We start from the raw sequence: 20,828 nt of genomic DNA, 5'->3' as shown, positions 1-20,828 counted from the left end.
ATGACAGGCCGGCCTCTTCAAAGAGAACACAGCCGTGGTTTAACATGCTGACAAAGGCTGTGGTATCAACAGATGCAAAACCTTAACAGAGATAGCAGATTACAAGAATCGTATCAGTACATAGAGAAGTATCAGACAGTGCTCTCCTGCTTTAGTTTGCTGGAGTCATGATAATCTCTTGGACATTAACCAACAGCCAGGTTTACAGGTGAAGCAGGGAAGTGCCATAGTTGAAGCTCAGGGCAGGTCGTCCTGTCTGAAAGCATAACCATACATGAAAAGATCTAGAGATGGACCAGTGGTGATTTAAACCTTAGAATTCTGTTCATTAGTCGCTCGTTACTTTTCAAATACACATAATTAACACAAAATGTTAATACACATATAAGTGTATCAGGTCTATGAATTGCAGGATATGTAGATTTACCTGTAAGCTAACATTTGTTGGTGATACTTGACAGTAATACATAAACTGATGAGTAACCTATATCTTTAGCTTCAGAATTGTCTCCAGTCTTGTAAATGGAGCTGAAAGAGTTAAATGTGACCAGGAAGTGTATCACAGAGCAGGGAGGAGCCCTTACTGATGTCAACATGCTGAAATGAAACTTAAGGCACAGACTGATAAAAGACGAGCTCTACAACACAAAGTCAAATTTGCTTTGAGTTTCTTGCGCAGCTGCTTTTAAAACTTGAAGCTTCACAGGTAAGTAGTTGATGTGTTCTTGTTGCACATGTGATAATTGAAGCTAACATATAGCCCACTGTCTCTACAGTAGTAGCTGAGTTGTGTGAGTGGTTGTAATTGTGTTTTTGCTTTTTCATTCTTGTCCAGACATGGCGACTGCCAGCAGTCTGCTGTCAGAGGAGAAGTTCCTGTGCTCTGTGTGTCTGGATGTGTTCACTGAGCCAGTCTCAACACCATGTGGACACAACTTCTGCAGGCCATGTATCCACAAGTATTGGGACAGCAGTGACGTTTGCCAGTGTCCATTGTGCAACAGAACATTTTCTCCCAGACCTGAACTCCATGTCAACACTTTTGTGTCTGAGTTAGCTGCTGAGTTTAAGACTCAAATTCAAGTCAAAGCCTCGACTCCAGAGCCACAACTTCCTGAAACAGAAGATGTTCTCTGTGATATCTGCTCTGAGATAAAGGAGAAGGCTGTTAAATCTTGCCTGATGTGTCTAGTGTCTTTCTGTAAGGTGCACCTTGAGCCACATCAGAGAGTTGCTATTCTAAAGAGCCACACATTATTAGACCCTGTGAAGAATCTGGATGACAGGATGTGCAAGACGCACAACAAGATAACAGAACTGTACTGTCGGACTGACCAGGTCTGTGTTTGTGCGTTGTGTTTGAAAACTGATCACAAGGGTCACAATGTTGTCTCACTGGAGGAAGAATATGAAGCTGTGATGGCAAAAAAAGATGAAACGATAGCAAATATCCAGAAGATGATCCAATCACGGTCCAAGAAGATAGTTGAAATTGAAACCTCAGTTGATGTTGGGCAGAAAGAAGCTGAGAAAGAGAAAGACGCCAGTGTGCAGGTCTTCACCGACTTGATCCGCTCCATTCAGAGAAGCCAGGCCGAGCTCGTCGAGGCGATCGAGGAGAGGTACAGAGCAACAAAACTAAAGGCTGAAGGTTTTCTCACAGAGCTGAAGACAGAAATCTCTGAACTTGAAAGCAGAAGAAAGCAGCTGGAGCAGCTGTCACAGTCTGAGGATCACCTGCATTTTGTCCAGAGCTTCCAAACATTGTGCTCTCCTGTAAACAAGGACTGGAGCAACACTGGTGTTCACAGTGACCTGTGTTTTGAGACACTGAGAGGTGCAGTGACTCGTCTCAAAGAGAGAGTTGATGAAATAATGGAAGAGCTTCCTGACATCAGAATGAAAAGAATGAGAGAACATGCAGTGGACTTGACTTTTGACCCTGACACAGCATATTGCTCACTTGTCATAAGCCAGGATGGAAAACAAGTGAAGGATGGAGGCACAAAACAAAAAGTTCCCAACAATCCAAAGAGATTTGATACGTGTTCAGATCTTTTCGCTAAGGAGGGGTTCACAACAGGGAAGTTTTACTATGAAGTGCAACTAACAGGAAAATCCGAATGGGCTGTTGGAGTTGTCAAAGAATCTATTGATAGAAAGAAGAACATGCCTATGTCAGTTGAAAATGGTTCCTGGATCATTGGTCTTGATGAAGGTATATTCAGAGCATACACAAAACCAAATGTTAAACTCACACTGAAAGAAGAGCTTCAGAAGGTTGGTGTCTTTGTAGACTATGACAAGGGATCGGTTTCTTTCTATAATGCAGATTCTAAATCAAACATCTATTCTTACACTGGCTACAAGTTTACAGAGAAACTGTATCCATACTTTGGTCTTCAATGTGACTCCGCACCTTTCATCATTACACCTGTACCTCAAACACACTGAGGTTGATCCTTGTGGGTCTTTTTTTAAACCACAGAAAAAATAACTTCGATGTCTGATAACAAATTAAACAAATTTACTTTACAGCAACGGCAAAATGTTATAATCAAACTGACATCTTAAATATCTTAAACCTTTTCTACACATGCATGAAAGTAAAAAACTGCACCTGCAGGGGTATTCTGTTCCTTTCTCTACAGTGTGCTTTATTTTATGTCTAAATATAAACTGATGATATTAATGGTACACAGTAATATTGTCAGATGTTGTATTGAGGTTATCAGTATTACTTTGTAAGATTTTTTGTTGCTCAAGTATAATTTGAATGTTTAAATAGGTTATGTGCATCAAATTGTGACACCCCCTTGTAAATCCATCCACAGTTGTGATCTGTCAGTTACAGATTTACAGAAAGAGACTTTACTGGGAAGAGACGACCAGTTTGTGTAAATTCTTCATTTTGCTGGGTTGTTGTAATTCACGGTGTCTTGAAATGAAAAGCCTGAGTGAATTTGTCAAATGGGTGTAAATAAACTTCACATCTGGGCTGATTCCCTCGAGTCATTCTAGAGATTCTGTTACAATATTAAAGTCATAGCTGTAAAGCATTTGAACACCCCTTGAGTGTACAGGTAATGTTTGTGTAGCTCATGGAAATGTATCAGACAGTTACTGAGATGGTGGACGTGATGAATATTATACCTGCTAAACATCAGAATACTCGCTCTGTCATAGTGAGCATGTTAGCAGGCTGACGGAGGATTAAATCACCAATTCTACATCCATCTTCCTCTGAGGACACACACACCTGCACAGCTGCATGACATCCCTGTTAGCCTCTGTACATTATGTCTAATGCTTCTGTTAACATGCTAACACGCTAACTGAAGATGGTGGACAAAATTAACGTTTCACCTCCTAAACATCAACATGTTAGCTTTGTCATTGTGAGCATGTCAGCAGAGGTGGAAAAGTAACTAAGTACATTTATTAAAGTACTGCACTTGCACATAATATTGAGTTACTGACTTGAGTATATTTCATTTTAGGTAACTTGTACTTCTGCTGTACTACACTGACATTTTGTTTAAACACCTACAGTACATCATTTGACTTAAGTAAGAATTTAAAGGACTTTCATCTTTAATAGAGTAGTTTTTCATCTTGGTATTGTTACTTTTACTCATATAAAGGACCTGAGTAGACAATTTCTTCTTCCACCACTGCATGTTGAAGCACCACTGTGGTTAAATAGCCTCACAGAGCTGCTAGCATAACTTCCATCACAGTTTCTTCCCTTCTCATTGAAAACTTAGATGAAAGATGATATGAAAGTTTCCCTGTGGAGAAATTAGGATCTATGTCTTTAAAACTCCTTAAAAATTAATAAATAAAGACAACAATTTGTAAGATACAGACATTGATGAACACTTGTGGGTGATACTTGGCAGTAATACATAAATTGATCAGTAACCTATATCTTTAGCTGTTTAACTGTCACCAGTCTCGTAAATGGAGCTGAAAGAGTTAAATATGACCAGGAAGTGTATCACAGAGCAGGGAGGAGCCCTTACTGATGTCAACATGCTGAAATGAAACTTAAGACACAGACTGATAAAAGACGAGCTCTCCAACGCAAAGTAAAGTTTGCTTTGAGTTTCTTGTGCAGCTGCTTTTAAAACTTGATGCTTCACAGGTAAGTAGTTGATGTGTTCTTGTTGCACATGTGATAAAATGAAGCTAACATATAGCCCACTGTCTCTACATTAGTAGCTGAGTTGTGTGAGTCATTGTAATTGTGTTTTTGCTTCTTCATTCTTGTCCAGACATGGCGACTGCCAGCAGTCTGCTGTCAGAGGAGAAGTTCCTGTGCTCTGTGTGTCTGGATGTGTTCACTGAGCCAGTCTCAACGCCATGTGGACACAACTTCTGCAGGCCATGTATCCACAAGTATTGGGACAGCAGTGACGTTTGCCAGTGTCCATTGTGCAACAGAACATTTTCTTCCAGACCTGAACTCCATGTCAACACTTGTCATGTCTGAGTTAGCTGCTGAGTTTAAGACTCAAGTTCAAGTCAAAGCCTCGACTCCAGAGCCACAACTTCCTGAAACAGAAGATGTTCTCTGTGATTTCTGCTCTGAGATAAAGGAGAAGGCTGTTAAATCTTGCCTGATGTGTCTAATGTCTTTCTGTAAGTTGCACCTAGAGCCACATCAGAGAGTAGCTATTCTAAAGAGCCACACATTATTAGACCCTGTTAAGAATCTGGATGACAGGATGTGCAAGACGCACGATAAGATAACAGAACTGTACTGTCGGACTGACCAGGTCTGTGTTTGTGTCTTGTGTACGAGAACTGATCACAAGGGTCACAATGTTGTCTCACTTGAGGAAGAATATGAAGCAGTGATGGCAAAAAAAGATGCAACAATAGCAAATATCCAGAAGATGATCCAATCACGGTCCAAGAAGATAGTTGAAATTGAAACCTCAGTTGATGTCGGGCAGAAAGAAGCTGAGAAAGAGAAAGACGCCAGTGTGCAGGTCTTCACCGACTTGATCCGCTCCATTCAGAGAAGCCAGGCCGAGCTCGTCGAGGTGATCGAGGAGAGGTACAGAGCAACAAAACTAAAGGCTGAAGGTTTTCTCACAGAGCTGAAGACAGAAATCGCTGAACTAGAAAGCAGAAGAAAGCAGCTGGAGCAGCTGTCACAGTCTGAGGATCACCTGCATTTTGTCCAGAGCTTCCAAACATTGTGCTCTCCTGTAAACAAGGACTGGAGCAACACTGGTGTTCACAGTGACCTGTGTTTTGAGGCAGTGAGAGATGCAGTGACTCGTCTGAAAGACAGAGTCGATGAAATGATGGAAGAGCTTCCTGACATCAGAATGAAAAGAATGAGAGAACATGCAGTGGACTTGACTTTTGACCCTGACACAGCATATTGCTCACTTGTCATAAGCCAGGATGGAAAACAAGTGAAGGATGGAGACATAGACCAGAAAGTTCCCAACAATCCAAAGAGATTTGAAACATTTCCAGATGTTTTGGCAAAGGAGGGGTTCACAACAGGGAAGTTTTACTATGAAGTGCAAGTGACAGGAAAGATTAAGTGGATCATTGGAGTGGTCAGGGAGTCTGTTAATAGAAAGGAGGACGTATCTTCGTTAGTTAAAAGTGGTTACTGGACCATTGGGCTTGATGAAGGTCTATATAAAGCATATTCAAAACCAAATGTTAAACTCACACTGAAAGAAGAGCTTCAGAAGGTTGGTGTCTTTGTAGACTATGACAAGGGATCCGTTTCTTTCTATAATGCAGATTCTAAATCAAACATCTATTCTTACACTGGCTACAAGTTTACAGAGAAACTGTATCCATACTTTGGTCTTCAATGTGACTTCGCACCTTTCATCATTACACCTGTACCTCAAACACACTGAGGTTAATCCTTGTGGGTCTTTTTTTAAACCACAGAAAAAATAACTTTGATGTCTGATAACAAATTAAACAAATTTACTTTACAGCAACGGCAAAATGTTATAATCAAACTGACATCTTAAGTATCTTAAACCTTTTCTACACATGCATGAAAGTAAAAAACTGCACCTGCAGTGGTATTCTGTTCCTTTCTCTACAGTGTGCTTTATTTTATGTCTAAATGTAAACTGATGATATTAATGGTACACAGTAATATTGTCAGAATTTGTATTGAGGTTATCAGTATTACTTTGTAAGATTTTTTGTTGCTCAAGTATAATTTGAATGTTTAAATAGGTTATGTGCATCAAATTGTGACACCCCCTTGTAAATCCATCCACAATTGTGACCTGTCAGTTACAGATTTACAGAAAGAGACTTTACTGGGAAGAGACGACCAGTTTGTGTAAATTCTTCATTTTGCTGGGTTGTTGTAATTCATGGTGTCTTGAAATGAAAAGCCTTGAGTGAATTTGTCAAATGGGTGTAAATAAACTTCACATCTGGGCTGATTTCCTCGAGTCATTCTAGAGATTCTGTCACAATATTAAAGTCATAGCTGTAAAGCATTTGAACACCCCTTGACTGTACAAGTAATGTGTGTGTTACTCATGGAAATGTATCAGACAGTTACTGAGATGGTGGACATGATGAATATTATACCTGCTAAACATCAGAATACTCGCTCTGTCATAGTGAGCATGTTAGCAGGCTGACGGAGGATTAAATCACTAATTCTACATCCATCTTCCTCTGAGGACACACACACCTGCACAGCTGCATGACATCCCTGTTAGCCTCTGTACATTATGTCTAATGCTTCTGTTAACATGCTAACACGCTAAATGAAGATGGTGGACTTGGTTAACGTTTCACCTGCTAAACATCAACATGTTAGCTTTGTCATTGTGAGCATGTCAGCAGAGGTGGAAAAGTAACTAAGTACATTTATTAAAGTACTGCACTTGCTTACAATTTTTTGAGGTTCTTACTTGAGTATATTTCATTTTAGGTACCTTATACTTCTGCTGTACTACATTTACATTTTCGTTAAAATACCTACAGTTTGAAATCTGACTTAAGTAAGAATTTAAATGACTTTTACATGTAATAGAGTAGTATTTCATCTTGGTATTGTTACTTTTACTTATATAAAGTACCTGAGTAGACAACTTCTTCTTCCACCACTGCATGTTAGCATTTAGCTTGAAGCACCACTGTGATTAAATAGCATCACAGAGCTGCTAGCATAACTTCCATCACAGTTTCTTCCCTTCTCATTGAAAAATAAGATTAAAGATGATATGAAATGTTTCCGTGTAGAGAAATTAGAGCTTCCTCAAAAATCAATAAATAAAGACAATAATTTGTAAGATATGCAGACATCAGTGAACATTTGTGGGTGACTAATAAACTAATGAGTGACATATATCTTTAGCTTTATAATTGTCTCCAGCAGGTGCTGCCGTGGCTCCTCCCCCGTCCCAAAGCCCTCACACGCGGCCCAGTCCTCGCCGCAGCAGTCCCTCCCACCTGTATCCAGCTTCAGGAGATGTTCATCTCTCCAAGTCCAGACTACGAAATCGCGCGATATGCGGACATCAGTGAACATTGTGGGTGATACTTATAAGTAGTAACACCTAAATTGATCAGTAACCTATATCTTTAGCTTTATAGTTGTCTCCAGTCTTGTAAATGGAGCTGAAAGAGTTAAATATGACCAGGAAGTGTATCACAGAGCAGGGAGGAGCCCTTACTGATGTCAACATGCTGAAATGAAACTTAAGGCACAGACTGATAAAAGAGGAGCTCTCCAACACAAAGTCAAGTTTGCTTTGAGTTTCTTGTGCAGCTGCTTTTAAAACTTGATGCTTCACAGGTCAGTAGTTGATGTGTTCTTGTTGCACATGTGATAAAATGAAGCTAACATATAGCCCACTGTCTCTACAGTAGTAGTTGATTTATGTGAGTCGTTGTAATTGTGTTTTTGCTTCTTCATTCTTGTCCAGACATGGCGACTGCCAGCCGTCTGCTGTCAGAGGAGAAGTTTCTGTGCTCTGTGTGTCTGGATGTGTTCACTGAGCCAGTCTCAACACCATGTGGACACAACTTCTGCAGGCCATGTATCCACAAGTATTGGGACAGCAGTGACGTTTGCCAGTGTCCATTGTGCAACAGAACATTTTCTCCCAGACCTGAACTCCATGTCAACACTTTTGTGTCTGAGTTAGCTGCTGAGTTTAAGACTCAAGTTCAAGTTAAAGTCTCGACTCCAGAGCCACAACTTCCTGAAACAGAAGATGTTCTCTGTGATTTCTGCTCTGAGATAAAGGAGAAGGCTGTTAAATCTTGCCTGATGTGTCTATCATCTTTCTGTAAGGTGCACCTTGAGCCACATCAGAGAGTTTCTGGTCTCAAGAGCCACACATTATTAAACCCTGTGAAGAATCTGGATGACAGGATGTGCAAGACGCACAACAAGATAACAGAACTGTACTGTCGGACTGACCAGGTCTGTGTTTGTGCGTTGTGTTTGAAAACTGATCACAAGGGTCACAATGTTGTCTCACTTGAGGAAGAATATGAAGCTGTGATGGCAAAAAAAGATGCAACAATAGCAAATATCCAGAAGATGATCCAATCACGGTCCGAGAAGATAGTTGAGATTGAAACCTCAGTTGATGTCGGGCAGAAAGAAGCTGAGAAAGAGAAAGAGGCCAGTGTGCAGGTCTTCACAGACTTGATCCGCTCCATTCAGAGAAGCCAGGCCGAGCTCGTCGAGGCGATCGAGGAGAGTTACAGAGCAACAAAACTAAAGGCTGAAGGTTTTCTCACAGAGCTGAAGACAGAAATCTCTGAACTTGAAAGCAGAAGAAAGCAGCTGGAGCAGCTGTCACAGTCTGAGGATCACCTGCATTTTGTCCAGAGCTTCCAAACATTGTGCTCTCCTGTAAACAAGGACTGGAGCAACACTGGTGTTCACAGTGACCTGTGTTTTGAGACACTGAGAGGTGCAGTGACTCGTCTCAAAGAGAGAGTTGATGAAATAATGGAAGAGCTTCCTGACATCAGAATGAAAAGAATGAGAGAACATGCAGTGGACTTGACTTTTGACCCTGACACAGCATATTGCTCACTTGACATAAGCCAGGATGGAAAACAAGTGAAGGATGGAGGCAGAAAACAGAAAGTTCCCAACAATCCAAAGAGATTTGAAATGTATCCAGAGGTTTTGACAAAGGAGGGGTTCACAACAGGGAAGTTTTACTATGAAGTGCAAGTGACAGGAAAGAGTAAGTGGATCATTGGAGTGGTCAGAGAGTCTGTTGATAGAAAGAAGAACATGCCTCTGTCAGTTGAAGATGGTTACTGGACCTTTGTGCTTGATGAACGTCTATATAAAGCATGTACAACACCAAGTGTTAAACTCACACTGACAGAAGAGCTTCAGAATGTTGGCGTCTTTGTAGACTATGACAAGGGATCAGTCTCTTTCTATAATGCAGATTCTAAATCACACATCTATTCTTACACTGGCTACAAGTTTACAGAGAAACTGTATCCATACTTTGGTCTTCAACCTGACTCCGCCCCTTTCATCATTACACCTGTACCTGAAACACATTGAAGTTGACCCTTGTGGGCCTTTTTTTAGACCACAGAAAAAAGAAATTTGATGTCTGATAACAAATTCAGCAAACTGACTTTACAGTAATTTGAAAATGTTATAATCAAACTTAATCTGACATTTCAAAAATACTTTCTATACATGCATGAAAGCAAGAAACTTCACCTGCAGTGGTATTCTGTTAATTTCTCTAAAGTGTGCTTTATTTTAAATGTATGAATGTAAACTGATGATATTAATGTTGCACAGTAATATTGTGAGATGTTGGTGTATTGAGGTTTTCAATGTCATTTATCATGATATAATCAATGTCTCTCGTATGACGTTCTTTTATTTTGTAAGATATTTTGTTGCTCAAGTATAATTTGAATGTTTAAATAGGTTATGTGCATTAAATTGTGTCACATTCTTATAAATACATCCACAGTTGTGATCTGACAGTTACAGATTTACAGAAAGAGACTTTACTTGGAAGAGAAGACCAGTTTGTGTAAATTCTTCATTTTGCTGGGTTGTTGTTATTGACGGTGTCTTGAAATTAAAAGCCTAAGTGAATTTGACAAGTGGGTATAAATAAACTTCACATCTGGGCTGATTTCCTCGAGTCATTCTAGAGATTCTGTCACAATATTAAAGTCATAGCTGTAATGCATTTGAACACCACTTGAGTGTACAGGTAATGTTTGTGTAGCTCATGGAAATGTATCAGACAGTTACTGAGATGTAGGACATGATGAATATTATACCTGCTAAACATCAGAATACTCGCTCTGTCATAGTGAGCATGTTAGCAGGCTGACGGAGGATTAAATCACCAATTCTACATCCATCTTCCTCTGAGGACACACACACCAGCACAGCTGCATGACATCTCTGTTAGCCTCTGTATATTTTGTCTAATGCTTCTGTTAACATGCTAACTGAAGACGGTGGACATGAATAACGTTTCACCTGCTAAACATCAACATGTTAGCTTTGTCATTATGAGCATGTCAGCAGAGGTGGAAAAGTAACTAAGTACATTTATTAGAGTACTGCACTTGCTTACAATTTTTTGAGGTTCTTACTTGAGTATATTTCATTTTAGGTAACTTGTACTTCTGCTGTACTACATTTACATTTTCGTTAAAATACCTACAGTTTGAAATCTGACTTAAGTAAGAATTTAAATGACTTTTACATGTAATAGAGTAGTATTTCATCTTGGTATTGTTACTTTTACTCATATAAAGTACCTGAGTAGACAACTTCTTCTTCCACCACCGCATGTTAGCATTTAGCTTGAAGCACCATTGTGATTAAATAGCCTCACAGAGCTGCTAGCATAACTTCCATCACAGTTTCTTCCCTTCTCATTGAAAAATAAGATTAAAGATGATATGAAATGTTTCCCTGTAGAGAAATTAGAGCCTCCTCAAAAATCAATAAATAAAGACAATAATTTGTAAGATATGCAGACATCAGTGAAAATTTGTGGGTGACTCCTAAACTGGTGAGTGACGTATATCTTTAGCTTTATAATTGTCTCCAGCAGGTGCTGCCGTGGCTCCTCCCCCATCCCGAAGCCCTCACACGCGGCCCAGTCCTCGCGCAGCAGTCCCTCCCGCCTGTATCCAGCTTGAGGAGATGTTCATCTCTCCAAGTCCAGACTGCGAAATCGCGCGATATGCAGACATCAGTGAACATTTGTGGGTGATACTTATAAGTAGTAACACCTAAATTGATCAGTAACCTATATCTTTAGCTTTATAATTGTCTCCAGTCTTGTAAATGGAGCTGAAAGAGTTAAATATGACCAGGAAGTGTATCACAGAGCAGGGAGGAGCCCTTACTGATGTCAACATGCTGAAATGAAACTTAAGGCACAGACTGATAAAAGACAAGCTCTACAACACAAAGTTAAGTTTGCTTTGAGTTTCTTGCGCAGCTGCTTTTAAAACTTGATGCTTCATAGGTAAGTAGTTGATGTGTTTTTGTTGCACATGTGATAAATGAAGCTAACATATAGCCCACTGTCTCTACAGTAGTACTTGAGTTGTGTGAGTCGTTGTAATTGTGTTTTTGCTTCTTCATTCTTGCCCAGACATGGCGACTGCCAGCAGTCTGCTGTCAGAGGAGAAGTTCCTGTGCTCTGTGTGTCTGGATGTGTTCACTGAGCCAGTCTCAACGCCATGTGGACACAACTTCTGCAGGCCATGTATCCACAAGTGTTGGGACAGCAGTGATGTTTGCCAGTGTCCATTGTGCAACAGAACATTTTCTCCCAGACCTGAACTCCATGTCAACACTGTCATGTCTGAGTTAGCTGCTGAGTTTAAGACTCAAGTTCAAATCAAAGCCTCGACTCCAGAGCCACAACTTCCTGAAACAGAAAATGTTCTCTGTGATTTCTGCTGTGAGGTAAAGGAGAAGGCTGTTAAATCTTGCCTGATGTGTCTAGTGTCTTTCTGTAAGGTGCACCTTGAGCCACATCAGAGAGTTGCTATTCTAAAGAGCCACACATTATTAGACCCTGTGAAGAATCTGGACGACAGGATGTGCAAGACGCACAACAAGATAACAGAACTGTACTGTCGGACTGACCAGGTCTGTGTTTGTGTCTTGTGTACGAAAGCTGATCACAAGGGTCACAATGTTGTCTCACTTGAGGAGGAATATGAAGCAGTGATGGCAAAAAAAGATGAGACAATAGCAAATATCCAGATGATGATCCAATCACGGTCCAAGAAGATAGTTGAAATTGAAACCTCAGTTGATGTCGGGCAGAAAGAAGCTGAGAAAGAGAAAGACGCCAGTGTGCAGGTCTTCACCGACTTGATCCGCTCCATTCAGAGAAGCCAGGCCGAGCTCGTCGAGGCGATCGAGGAGAGGTACAGAGCAACAAAACTAAAGGCTGAAGGTTTTCTCACAGAGCTGAAGACAGAAATCTCTGAACTTGTAAAACGAAGAAAGCAGCTGGAGCAGCTGTCACAGTCTGAGGATCACCTGCATTTTGTCCAGAGCTTCCAAACATTGTGCTCTCCTGTAAACAAGGACTGGAGCAACACTGGTGTTCACAGTGACCTGTGTTTTGAGACACTGAGAGGTGCAGTGACTCGTCTCAAAGAGAGAGTCGATGAAATAATGGAAAAGCTTCCTGACATCAAAATGAAAAGAATGAGAGAACATGCAGTGGACTTGACTTTTGACCCTGACACAGCATATTGCTCACTTGTCATAAGCCAGAATGGAAAACGAGTGAAAAGTGGAGACATAGTCCAGGAAGTTCCCAACAATCCGAAGAGATTTGAAGTGTGTGCAGATGTTTTGACAAAGGAGGGGTTCACAACAGGGAAGTTTTACTATGAAGTGCAAGTGACAGAAAAAACTGAATGGACTGTTGGCGTTGTCAAAGAGTCCGTTGATAGAAAGAAGAACATACCTTCGTTAGTTAAAAATGGTTACTGGACCATTGGGCTTGATGAAGGTCTATATAAAGCATATACAAAACCAAATGTTAAACTCACACTGAAAGAAGATCTTCAGAAGGTTGGCGTCTTTGTAGACTATGACGAGGGATCCGTTTCTTACTATAATGCAGATTCTAAATCACACATCTATTCTCACACTGGCTACAAGTTTACAGAGACACTGTATCCATACTTTGGTTTTCAGTCCGACTCCGCACCTTTCACCATTACACCTGTACCTCAAACACACTGAAGTTGATCCTTGTGGGTCTTTTTTTAGACCACAGAAAAAAGAAGTTTGATGTCTGATAACAAACTTTACCAATTTACTTTACAGCATCTTGAAAATGTTACAATCATACCGACATATTTAATATCTTAAATGTTTTCTACTCATGCATGAAAGTATGAAACTGCACCTGCAGTGCTATTCTGTTCCTTTCCCTACAATGTGCTTTATTTTATATGTATACATGTAAACTGATGATGTTGCACAGTAATATCATCAGATGTTGTATTGAGCTATCAATGTCATTCATCACGATATAATCAATGTCTCTTGTATGACGTTCTATTATTTTGTAAGATATTCTGTTGCTCAAGTATCATTTGAATGTTTAAATACGTTATGTGCATTAAATTGTGAGACATTCTTGTATATCCATCCACAGTTGTGATCTGTCAGTTACAGATTTACAGAAAGAGACTTTACTGGGAAGAGACGACCAGTTTGTGTAAATTCTTAATTTTGCTGGGTTGTTGTAATTCATGGGGTCTTGAAATTAAAAGCCTGAGTGAATTTGACAAGTGGGTGTAAATAAACTTCACATCTGGGCTGATTTCCTCGAGTCATTCTAGAGATTCTGTTACAATATTAAAGTCATAGCTGTAAAGCATTTGAACACTACTTGAGTGTACAGGTAATGTTTGTGTAGCTCATGGAAATGTATCAGACAGTTACTGAGATGGTGGACATGATGAATATTATACCTGCTAAACATCAGAATACTCGCTCTGTCATAGTGAGCATGTTAGCAGGCTGACGGAGGATTAAATCACCAATTCTACATCCATCTTCCTCTGAGGACACACACACCTGCACAGCTGCATGACATCCCTGTTAGCCTCTGTACATTATGTCTAATGCTTCTGTTAACATGCTAACATGCTAACTGAAGATGGTGGACATGAATAACGTTTCACCTGCCTAAACATCAACATGTTAGCTTTGTCATTATGAGCATGTCAGCAGAGGTGGAAATGTAACTAAGTACATTTATTAAAGTACTGCACTTGCACATAATTATGAGTTACTGACTTGAGAAAATTTCGTTTCAGGTAACTTATACTTCTGCTGTACTACACTGACATTTTGTTGAAACACCTGCAGTGCATAATTTGACTTAAGTACGAATTTAAAGGACGTTCATCTTTAATAGAGTAGTTTTTCATCTTGGTATTGTTACTTTTACTCATATAAAGTACGTGAGTAGACAACTTCTTCTTCCACCACTGCATGTTGAAGCACCACTGTGGTTAAATAGCCTCACAGAGCTGCTAGCATAACTTCCATCACAGTTTCTTCCCTTCTCATTGAAAACTAAGATGAAAGATGATATGAAATGTTTCCCTGTGGAGAAATTAGAACCTATGTCTTTAAATCTCCTTAAAAAATAATAAATAAAGACAACAATTCGTAAGATATACAGACATTAATGATCATTTGTGGGTGATACTTGACAGTAATACATAAACTGATCAGTAACCTGTATGTTTAGCTTTATAGTTGTCTCCAGTCTTGTAAATGGAGCTGAAAGAGTTAAATATGGCCAGGAAGGGTATCACAGAGCAGGGAGGAGCCCTTACTGATGTCAACATGCTGAAAAGAAACTTAAGACACAGACTGATAAAAGACGAGCTCTACAACACAAAGTAAAGTTTGCTTTGAGTTTCTTGTGCAGCTGCTTTTAAAACTTGATGCTTCACAGGTAAGTAGTTGATGTGTTTTTGTTGCACATGTGATAAAATGAAGCTAACATATAGCCCACTGTCTCTACAGCAGTAGTTGAGTTGTGTGAGTCAGAATTGTGTTTTTGCTTCTTCATTCTTGTCCAGACATGGCGACTGCCAGCAGTCTGCTGTCAGAGGAGAAGTTCCTGTGCTCTGTGTGTCTGGATGTGTTCACTGAGCCAGTCTCAACACCATGTGGACACAACTTCTGCAGGCCATGTATCCACAAGTGTTGGGACAGCAGTGACGTTTGCCAGTGTCCATTGTGCAACAGAACATTTTCTCCCAGACCTGAACTCCATGTCAACACTGTCATGTCTGAGTTAGCTGCTGAGTTTAAGACTCAAGTTCAAGTCAAAGCCTCGACTCCAGAGCCACAACTTCCTGAAACAGAAGATGTTCTCTGTGATATCTGCTCTGAGATAAAGGAGAAGGCTGTTAAATCTTGCCTGATGTGTCTAATGTCTTTCTGTAAGTTGCACCTTGAGCCACATCAGAGAGTTGCTATTCTAAAGAGCCACACATTATTAGACCCTGTGAAGAATCTGGATGACAGGATGTGCAAGATGCACAACAAGATAACAGAACTGTACTGTCGGACTGACCAGGTCTGTGTTTGTGCACTGTGTTTGAAAACTGATCACAAGGGTCACAATGTTGTCTCACTGGAGGAAGAATATGAAGCTGTGATGGCAAAAAAGATGCAACAATAGCAAATATCCAGAAGATGATCCAATCACGGTCCAAGAAGATAGTTGAGATTGAAACCTCAGTTGATGTCGGGCAGAAAGAAGCTGAGAAAGAGAAAGATGCCAGTGTGCAGGTCTTCACCGACTTGATCCGCTCCATTCAGAGAAGCCAGGCCGAGCTCGTCGGGGCGATCGAGGAGAGGTACAGAGCAACAAAACTAAAGGCTGAAGGTTTTCTCACAGAGCTGAAGACAGAAATCTCTGAACTTGAAAGCAGAAGAAAGCAGCTGGAGCAGCTGTCACAGTCTGAGGATCACCTGCATTTTGTCCAGAGCTTCCAAACATTGTGCTCTCCTGTAAACAAGGACTGGAGCAACACTGGTGTTCACAGTGACCTGTGTTTTGAGACGGTCAGAAGTGCCATGACTCGACTCAAAGAGAGAGTTGATGAACTAGTAGGTGCTGACATCAGAATGAAAAGAATGAGAGAACATGCAGTGGACTTGACTTTTGACCCTGACACAGCATATTGCTCACTTGTCATAAGCCAGGATGGAAAACAAGTGAAGGCTCGAGGCACAAAACAGAAAGTTCCCGACAATCCAAAGAGATTTGAAACATGTGCAGAGGTTTTGGCAAAGGAGGGGTTCACAACAGGGAAGTTTTACTATGAAGTGCAAGTGAAAGGACAGATTAGCTGGTCCATTGGAGTGGTTAGGGAGTCCATTGATAGAAAGAAGGACATACCTATGTCAGATGATGATGGTTACTGGACCATTGGGCTTGATGAAGGTATATATGAAGCATGTACATCATCAAGTGTTAAACTCACACTGAAAGAAGAGCTTCAGAAGGTTGGCGTCTTTGTAGACTATAACAAGGGATCAGTTTCTTTCTATAATGCAGATTCTAAATCACACATCTATTCTTACACTGGCTACAAGTTTAAAGAGAAACTGTATCCATACTTTGGTCTTCAGTCCGACTCCACCCCTTTCATCATTACACCTTCACCTGAAACACATTGAAGTTGATCCTTGTTGGTCTTTTTTTAGAACACAGAAAAAAGAACTTTGATGTCTGATAACAAATTTAACAAATTTTACTTTACAGCAAAATGAAAATGTTATAATCAAACCGACATCTTTAATTTCTTAAATGTTTTCTTCACATGCATGAAAGTACCTGCAGTGGTATTCTGTTCCTTTCCCTACAATGTGCTTTATTTTATATGTATAAATGTAAACTGATGATATTGATGTTGAACAGTAATATTGTCAGATGTTGGTGTATTGAGGTTCTCAATGTCATTTATCACGATACAATGTCTCTTGTATGAAGTTCTATTATTTTGTAAGATATTCTGTTGCTCAAGTATAATTTGAATGTTTAAATAGGTTATGTGCATTAAATTGTGTCACATTCTTGTAAATCTTTCCACAGTTGTGATCTGTCGGATACAGATTTACAAAAATGGACTTTACTGAGAAGAGACGACCAGTTTGTGAAAATTCTTCATTTTGCTGGGATGTTGTAATGCATGGGGTCTTGAAATGAAAAGCCTGAGTGAATTTTTCAAATGGGTGTAAATAAACTTCACATCTGGGCTGATTTCCTCGTGATATTCTAGTGATACTGTCACAATATCAAAGTCTTGGCCGTAAAGCATTTGAACACTACTTGAGTGTAGAGGTAATGTGTGTGTAGCTCATGGAAATGTATCAGACAGTTACTGAGATGGTGGACATGATGAATATTATGCCTGCTAAACATCAACATGTTAGCTTTGTCATTGTGAGCATGTCAGCAGAGGTGGAAAGTGAATAAGTACATTTATTAAAGTACTGCACTTGCTGTCAATTTTTTGAGGTTAATACTTGAGTATATTTCATTTTAGGTAACTTATACTTCTGCTGTACTACATTTACATTTTGTTATAATACCTACAGTTTGTAATTTAACTCAAGTAATTTAAAGGACATTTACATGTAATAGAGTAGTTTTTCACCTTGGTATTGTTACTTTTACTCATATAAAGTACCTGAGTAGACAACTTCTTCTTCCTCCACTGCATGTTAGCATTTAGCTTGAAGCGACACTGTGATTAAATAGCCTCACAGAGCTGCTAGCATAACTTCCATCACAGTTTCTTCCCTTCTCATTGAAAAATAAGATGAAAGATGATATGAAATGTTTCCCTGTGGATAAATTAGAGCCTACGTCTTTAAATCTCCTCAAAAATCAATAAATTCACACAATAATTTGTAAGACATGCAGACATCAGTGAACATTAAGGTGATACTTGGCAGTGATACATAAACTGACGAGTGACGTGTATCTTTAGCTTTATAATTGTCTCAAGCAGGTGCTGCCGTGGCTCCTCCCCCGTCCCCGAAGCCCTCACACGCGGCCCAGTCCTCGCGCAGCAGTCCCTCCCACCTGTATCCAGCTGGAGGAGATGTTCACCTCTCTGCGTCCAGACTGCGAAATCGCTCGATATGCAGACATCAGTGAACATTTGTGGGTGATACCTATAAGTAGTAATACATAAACTGATGAGTAACCTATATCTTTAGCTTTATAATAGTCTCCAGTCTTGTAAATGGAGCTGAAAGAGTTAAATAGAACCAGGAAGTGTATCACGGAGCAGGGAGGAGCCCCTACTGATGTCAACATGCTGAAACGAAACATAAGGCACAGACTGATAAAAGAGGAGCTCTCCAACCTAAGTTTGCTTTGAGTTTCTCGTGCAGCTGCTTTTAAAACTTGATGCTTCACAGGTCAGTAGTTGATGTGTTCTTGTTGCACATGTGATAAATGAAGCTAACATATAGCCCACTGTCTCTACAGTAGTAGCTGAGTTGTGTGAGTCGTTGTAATTGTGTTTTTGCTTCTTCATTCTTGTCCAGACATGGCGACTGCCAGCAGTCTGCTGTCAGAGGAGAAGTTCCTGTGCTCTGTGTGTCTGGATGTGTTCACTGAGCCAGTCTCAACACCATGTGGACACAACTTCTGCAGGCCATGTATCCACAAGTGTTGGGACAGCAGTGACGTTTGCCAGTGTCCATTGTGCAACAGAACATTTTCTCCCAGACCTGAACTCCATGTCAACACTTTTGTGTCTGAGTTAGCTGCTGAGTTTAAGACTCACGTTCAAGTCAAAGCCTCGACTCCAGAGCCACAACTTCCTGAAACAGAAGATGTTCTCTGTGATTTCTGCTCTGAGATAAAGGAGAAGGCTGTTAAATCTTGCCTGATGTGTCTAATGTCTTTCTGTAAGGTGCACCTTGAGCCACATCAGAGAGTTGCTATTCTAAAGAGCCACACATTATCAAACCCTGTGAAGAATCTGGATGACAGGATGTGCAAGATGCACAACAAGATAACAGAACTGTACTGTCGGACTGACCAGGTCTGTGTTTGTCTCTTGTGTACGAAAACTGATCACAAGGGTCACAATGTTGTCTCACTTGAGGAAGAATATGAAGCTGTGATGGCAAAAAAAGATGAAACAATAGCAAATATCCAGAAGATGATCCAATCACGGTCCGAGAAGATAGTTGAGATTGAAACCTCAGTTGATGTCGGGCAGAAAGAAGCTGAGAAAGAGAAAGACGCCAGTGTGCAGGTCTTCACTGACCTGATCCTATCCATTCAGAGAAGCCAGGCCGAGCTCGTCAAGGCGATCGAGGAGAGGTACAGAGCAACAAAACTAAAGGCTGAAGGTTTTCTCACAGAGCTGAAGACAGAAATCTCTGAACTTGAAAGCAGAAGAAACCAGCTGGAGCAGCTGTCACAGTCTGAGGATCACCTGCATTTTGTCCAGAGCTTCCAAACATTGTGCTCTCCTGTAAACAAGGACTGGAGCAACACTGGTGTTCACAGTGACCTGTGTTTTGAGACACTGAGAGGTGCAGTGACTCGTCTCAAAGAGAGAGTTGATGAAATGATGGAAGAGCTTCCTGAGATCAGAATGAAAAGGATGAGAGAACATGCAGTAGACCTGACTTTTGACCCTGACACAGCATATTGCTCACTTGTCATAAGCCAGGATGGAAAACAAGTTATATATGGAGACATAGACCAGGAAGTTCCCAACAATCCAAAGAGATTTGAAACATGTTCGAATGTTTTGGCAAAGGAGGGGTTCACAACAGGGAAGTTTTACTATGAAGTGCAAGTGACAGGAAAGATTGAGTGGATCATTGGAGTGGTCAGAGAGTCTGTTGATAGAACGGGGAACACACCCGTGTCAGTTCACAATGGTTACTGGACCCTTGGGCTTGATGAAGGTATATATGAAGCATATTCAAAACAAATTGTTAAACTCACACTGACAGAAGAGCTTCAGAAGGTTGGCGTCTTTGTAGACTATGACAAGGGATCAGTTTCTTTCTATAATGCAGATTCTAAATCACACATCTATTCTCACACTGGCTACAAGTTTACAGAGAAACTGTATCCATACTTTGCTCTTCAAGGCAACTCCGCCCCTTTCATCATTACACCTGTACCTCAAACACACTGAGATTGATACTTGTTGGTCTTAGACCGCAGAAAAAGTACTTTGATATCTAATAACAAATTTAACCAATTAACTTTATAGCAACCTGAAATTGTTATAATCAAACTTAATTTTAAATTCCTAAAAATACTTTCTACACATGCATGAAAGTATGAAACTGCACCTGCAGTGGTATTCTGTTCATTTCTCTACAGTGTGCTTTATATTATATGTATGAATGTAAACTGATGATATTAATGATGCACAGTAATATTGTCAATGTTGTTGTACTTGAAGTTACCAATGTAATTTAGCACGATATAATCGATGTCTCTTGTATAACATACTATTACCTTGTAAGTGTTCTGTTGCTCAAGTATAATTTGATTGTTTGAATAGGATTTGTGCATTAAATTGTGACATTCTTGTGAATCCATCCACAGTTGTGATCAATCAGATAGTTTACAGAAAGTGACTATACTGAGAAGAGAAGACCAGTTTGTGTAGATTCGTCATTTTGCTGGTTTCTTGATATGACGAGACTTTGTGCGTTTGTCATGTGAGCATAAATAAACTTCACATCTGGGCTGATTTCCTCGAGTCATTATAGAGAT

The 20,828-nt window shown here is 40.1% G+C and overlaps 2 protein-coding genes and 2 pseudogenes across 4 annotated transcripts; all 4 read left to right on the top strand.

Annotated features, from left to right (window-relative positions):
* The first annotated feature begins 555 nt into the window (after window positions 1–555).
* LOC115595496 (probable E3 ubiquitin-protein ligase TRIML1) lies at window positions 556–10,316 on the top strand. Of its 3 annotated transcripts, XM_030440081.1 has the most exons (3): window positions 556–706; window positions 836–2,072; window positions 9,181–10,316. In XM_030440081.1, exons 2-3 carry the CDS (start codon window positions 838–840, stop codon window positions 9,560–9,562), a joined length of 1,617 nt encoding a protein of 538 aa, XP_030295941.1. In that variant the 5' UTR covers window positions 556–706; window positions 836–837; the 3' UTR covers window positions 9,563–10,316. The 3 variants fall into 3 exon arrangements, with proteins under 3 accessions (XP_030295941.1, XP_030295940.1, XP_030295938.1); XM_030440080.1 differs by lacking the exon at window positions 9,181–10,316 and having other exon boundaries at window positions 557–706; window positions 836–3,003; XM_030440078.1 differs by lacking the exons at window positions 556–706; window positions 836–2,072 and adding an exon at window positions 7,629–7,813 and having other exon boundaries at window positions 7,944–10,316.
* On the top strand, window positions 4,279–20,805 carry LOC115595497 (probable E3 ubiquitin-protein ligase TRIML1; annotated as a pseudogene).
* LOC115595498 (probable E3 ubiquitin-protein ligase TRIML1) lies at window positions 11,158–13,851 on the top strand. The gene is made up of 2 exons (XM_030440082.1): window positions 11,158–11,516; window positions 11,646–13,851. Exon 2 carries the CDS (start codon window positions 11,648–11,650, stop codon window positions 13,262–13,264), a length of 1,617 nt encoding a protein of 538 aa, XP_030295942.1. The 5' UTR covers window positions 11,158–11,516; window positions 11,646–11,647; the 3' UTR covers window positions 13,265–13,851.
* Window positions 14,869–17,570, top strand: LOC115595499 (zinc finger protein RFP-like; annotated as a pseudogene).
* Window positions 20,806–20,828: the final 23 nt, after the last annotated feature.

Source organism: Sparus aurata, chromosome 14, assembly GCF_900880675.1.
Source record: "Sparus aurata chromosome 14, fSpaAur1.1, whole genome shotgun sequence".
In the NCBI taxonomy this organism is placed as follows: Eukaryota; Metazoa; Chordata; class Actinopteri; order Spariformes; family Sparidae; genus Sparus; species Sparus aurata.
Note: the sequence above shows the minus strand (reverse complement) of the source record. Positions and strands in the feature narration are given on the sequence as shown.

Coding starts and splice junctions, on each gene's coding strand:
- LOC115595496 (XM_030440081.1), top strand. CDS start 838: ATGGCGACTGCCAGCAGTCTGCTGTCAGAGGAGAAGTTCCTGTGCTCT. Junction 2,073..9,180: donor GATCTTTTCGCTAAGGAGGG/GTTCACAACAGG, acceptor GACAAAGGAGGG/GTTCACAACAGGGAAGTTTT.
- LOC115595498 (XM_030440082.1), top strand. CDS start 11,648: ATGGCGACTGCCAGCAGTCTGCTGTCAGAGGAGAAGTTCCTGTGCTCT.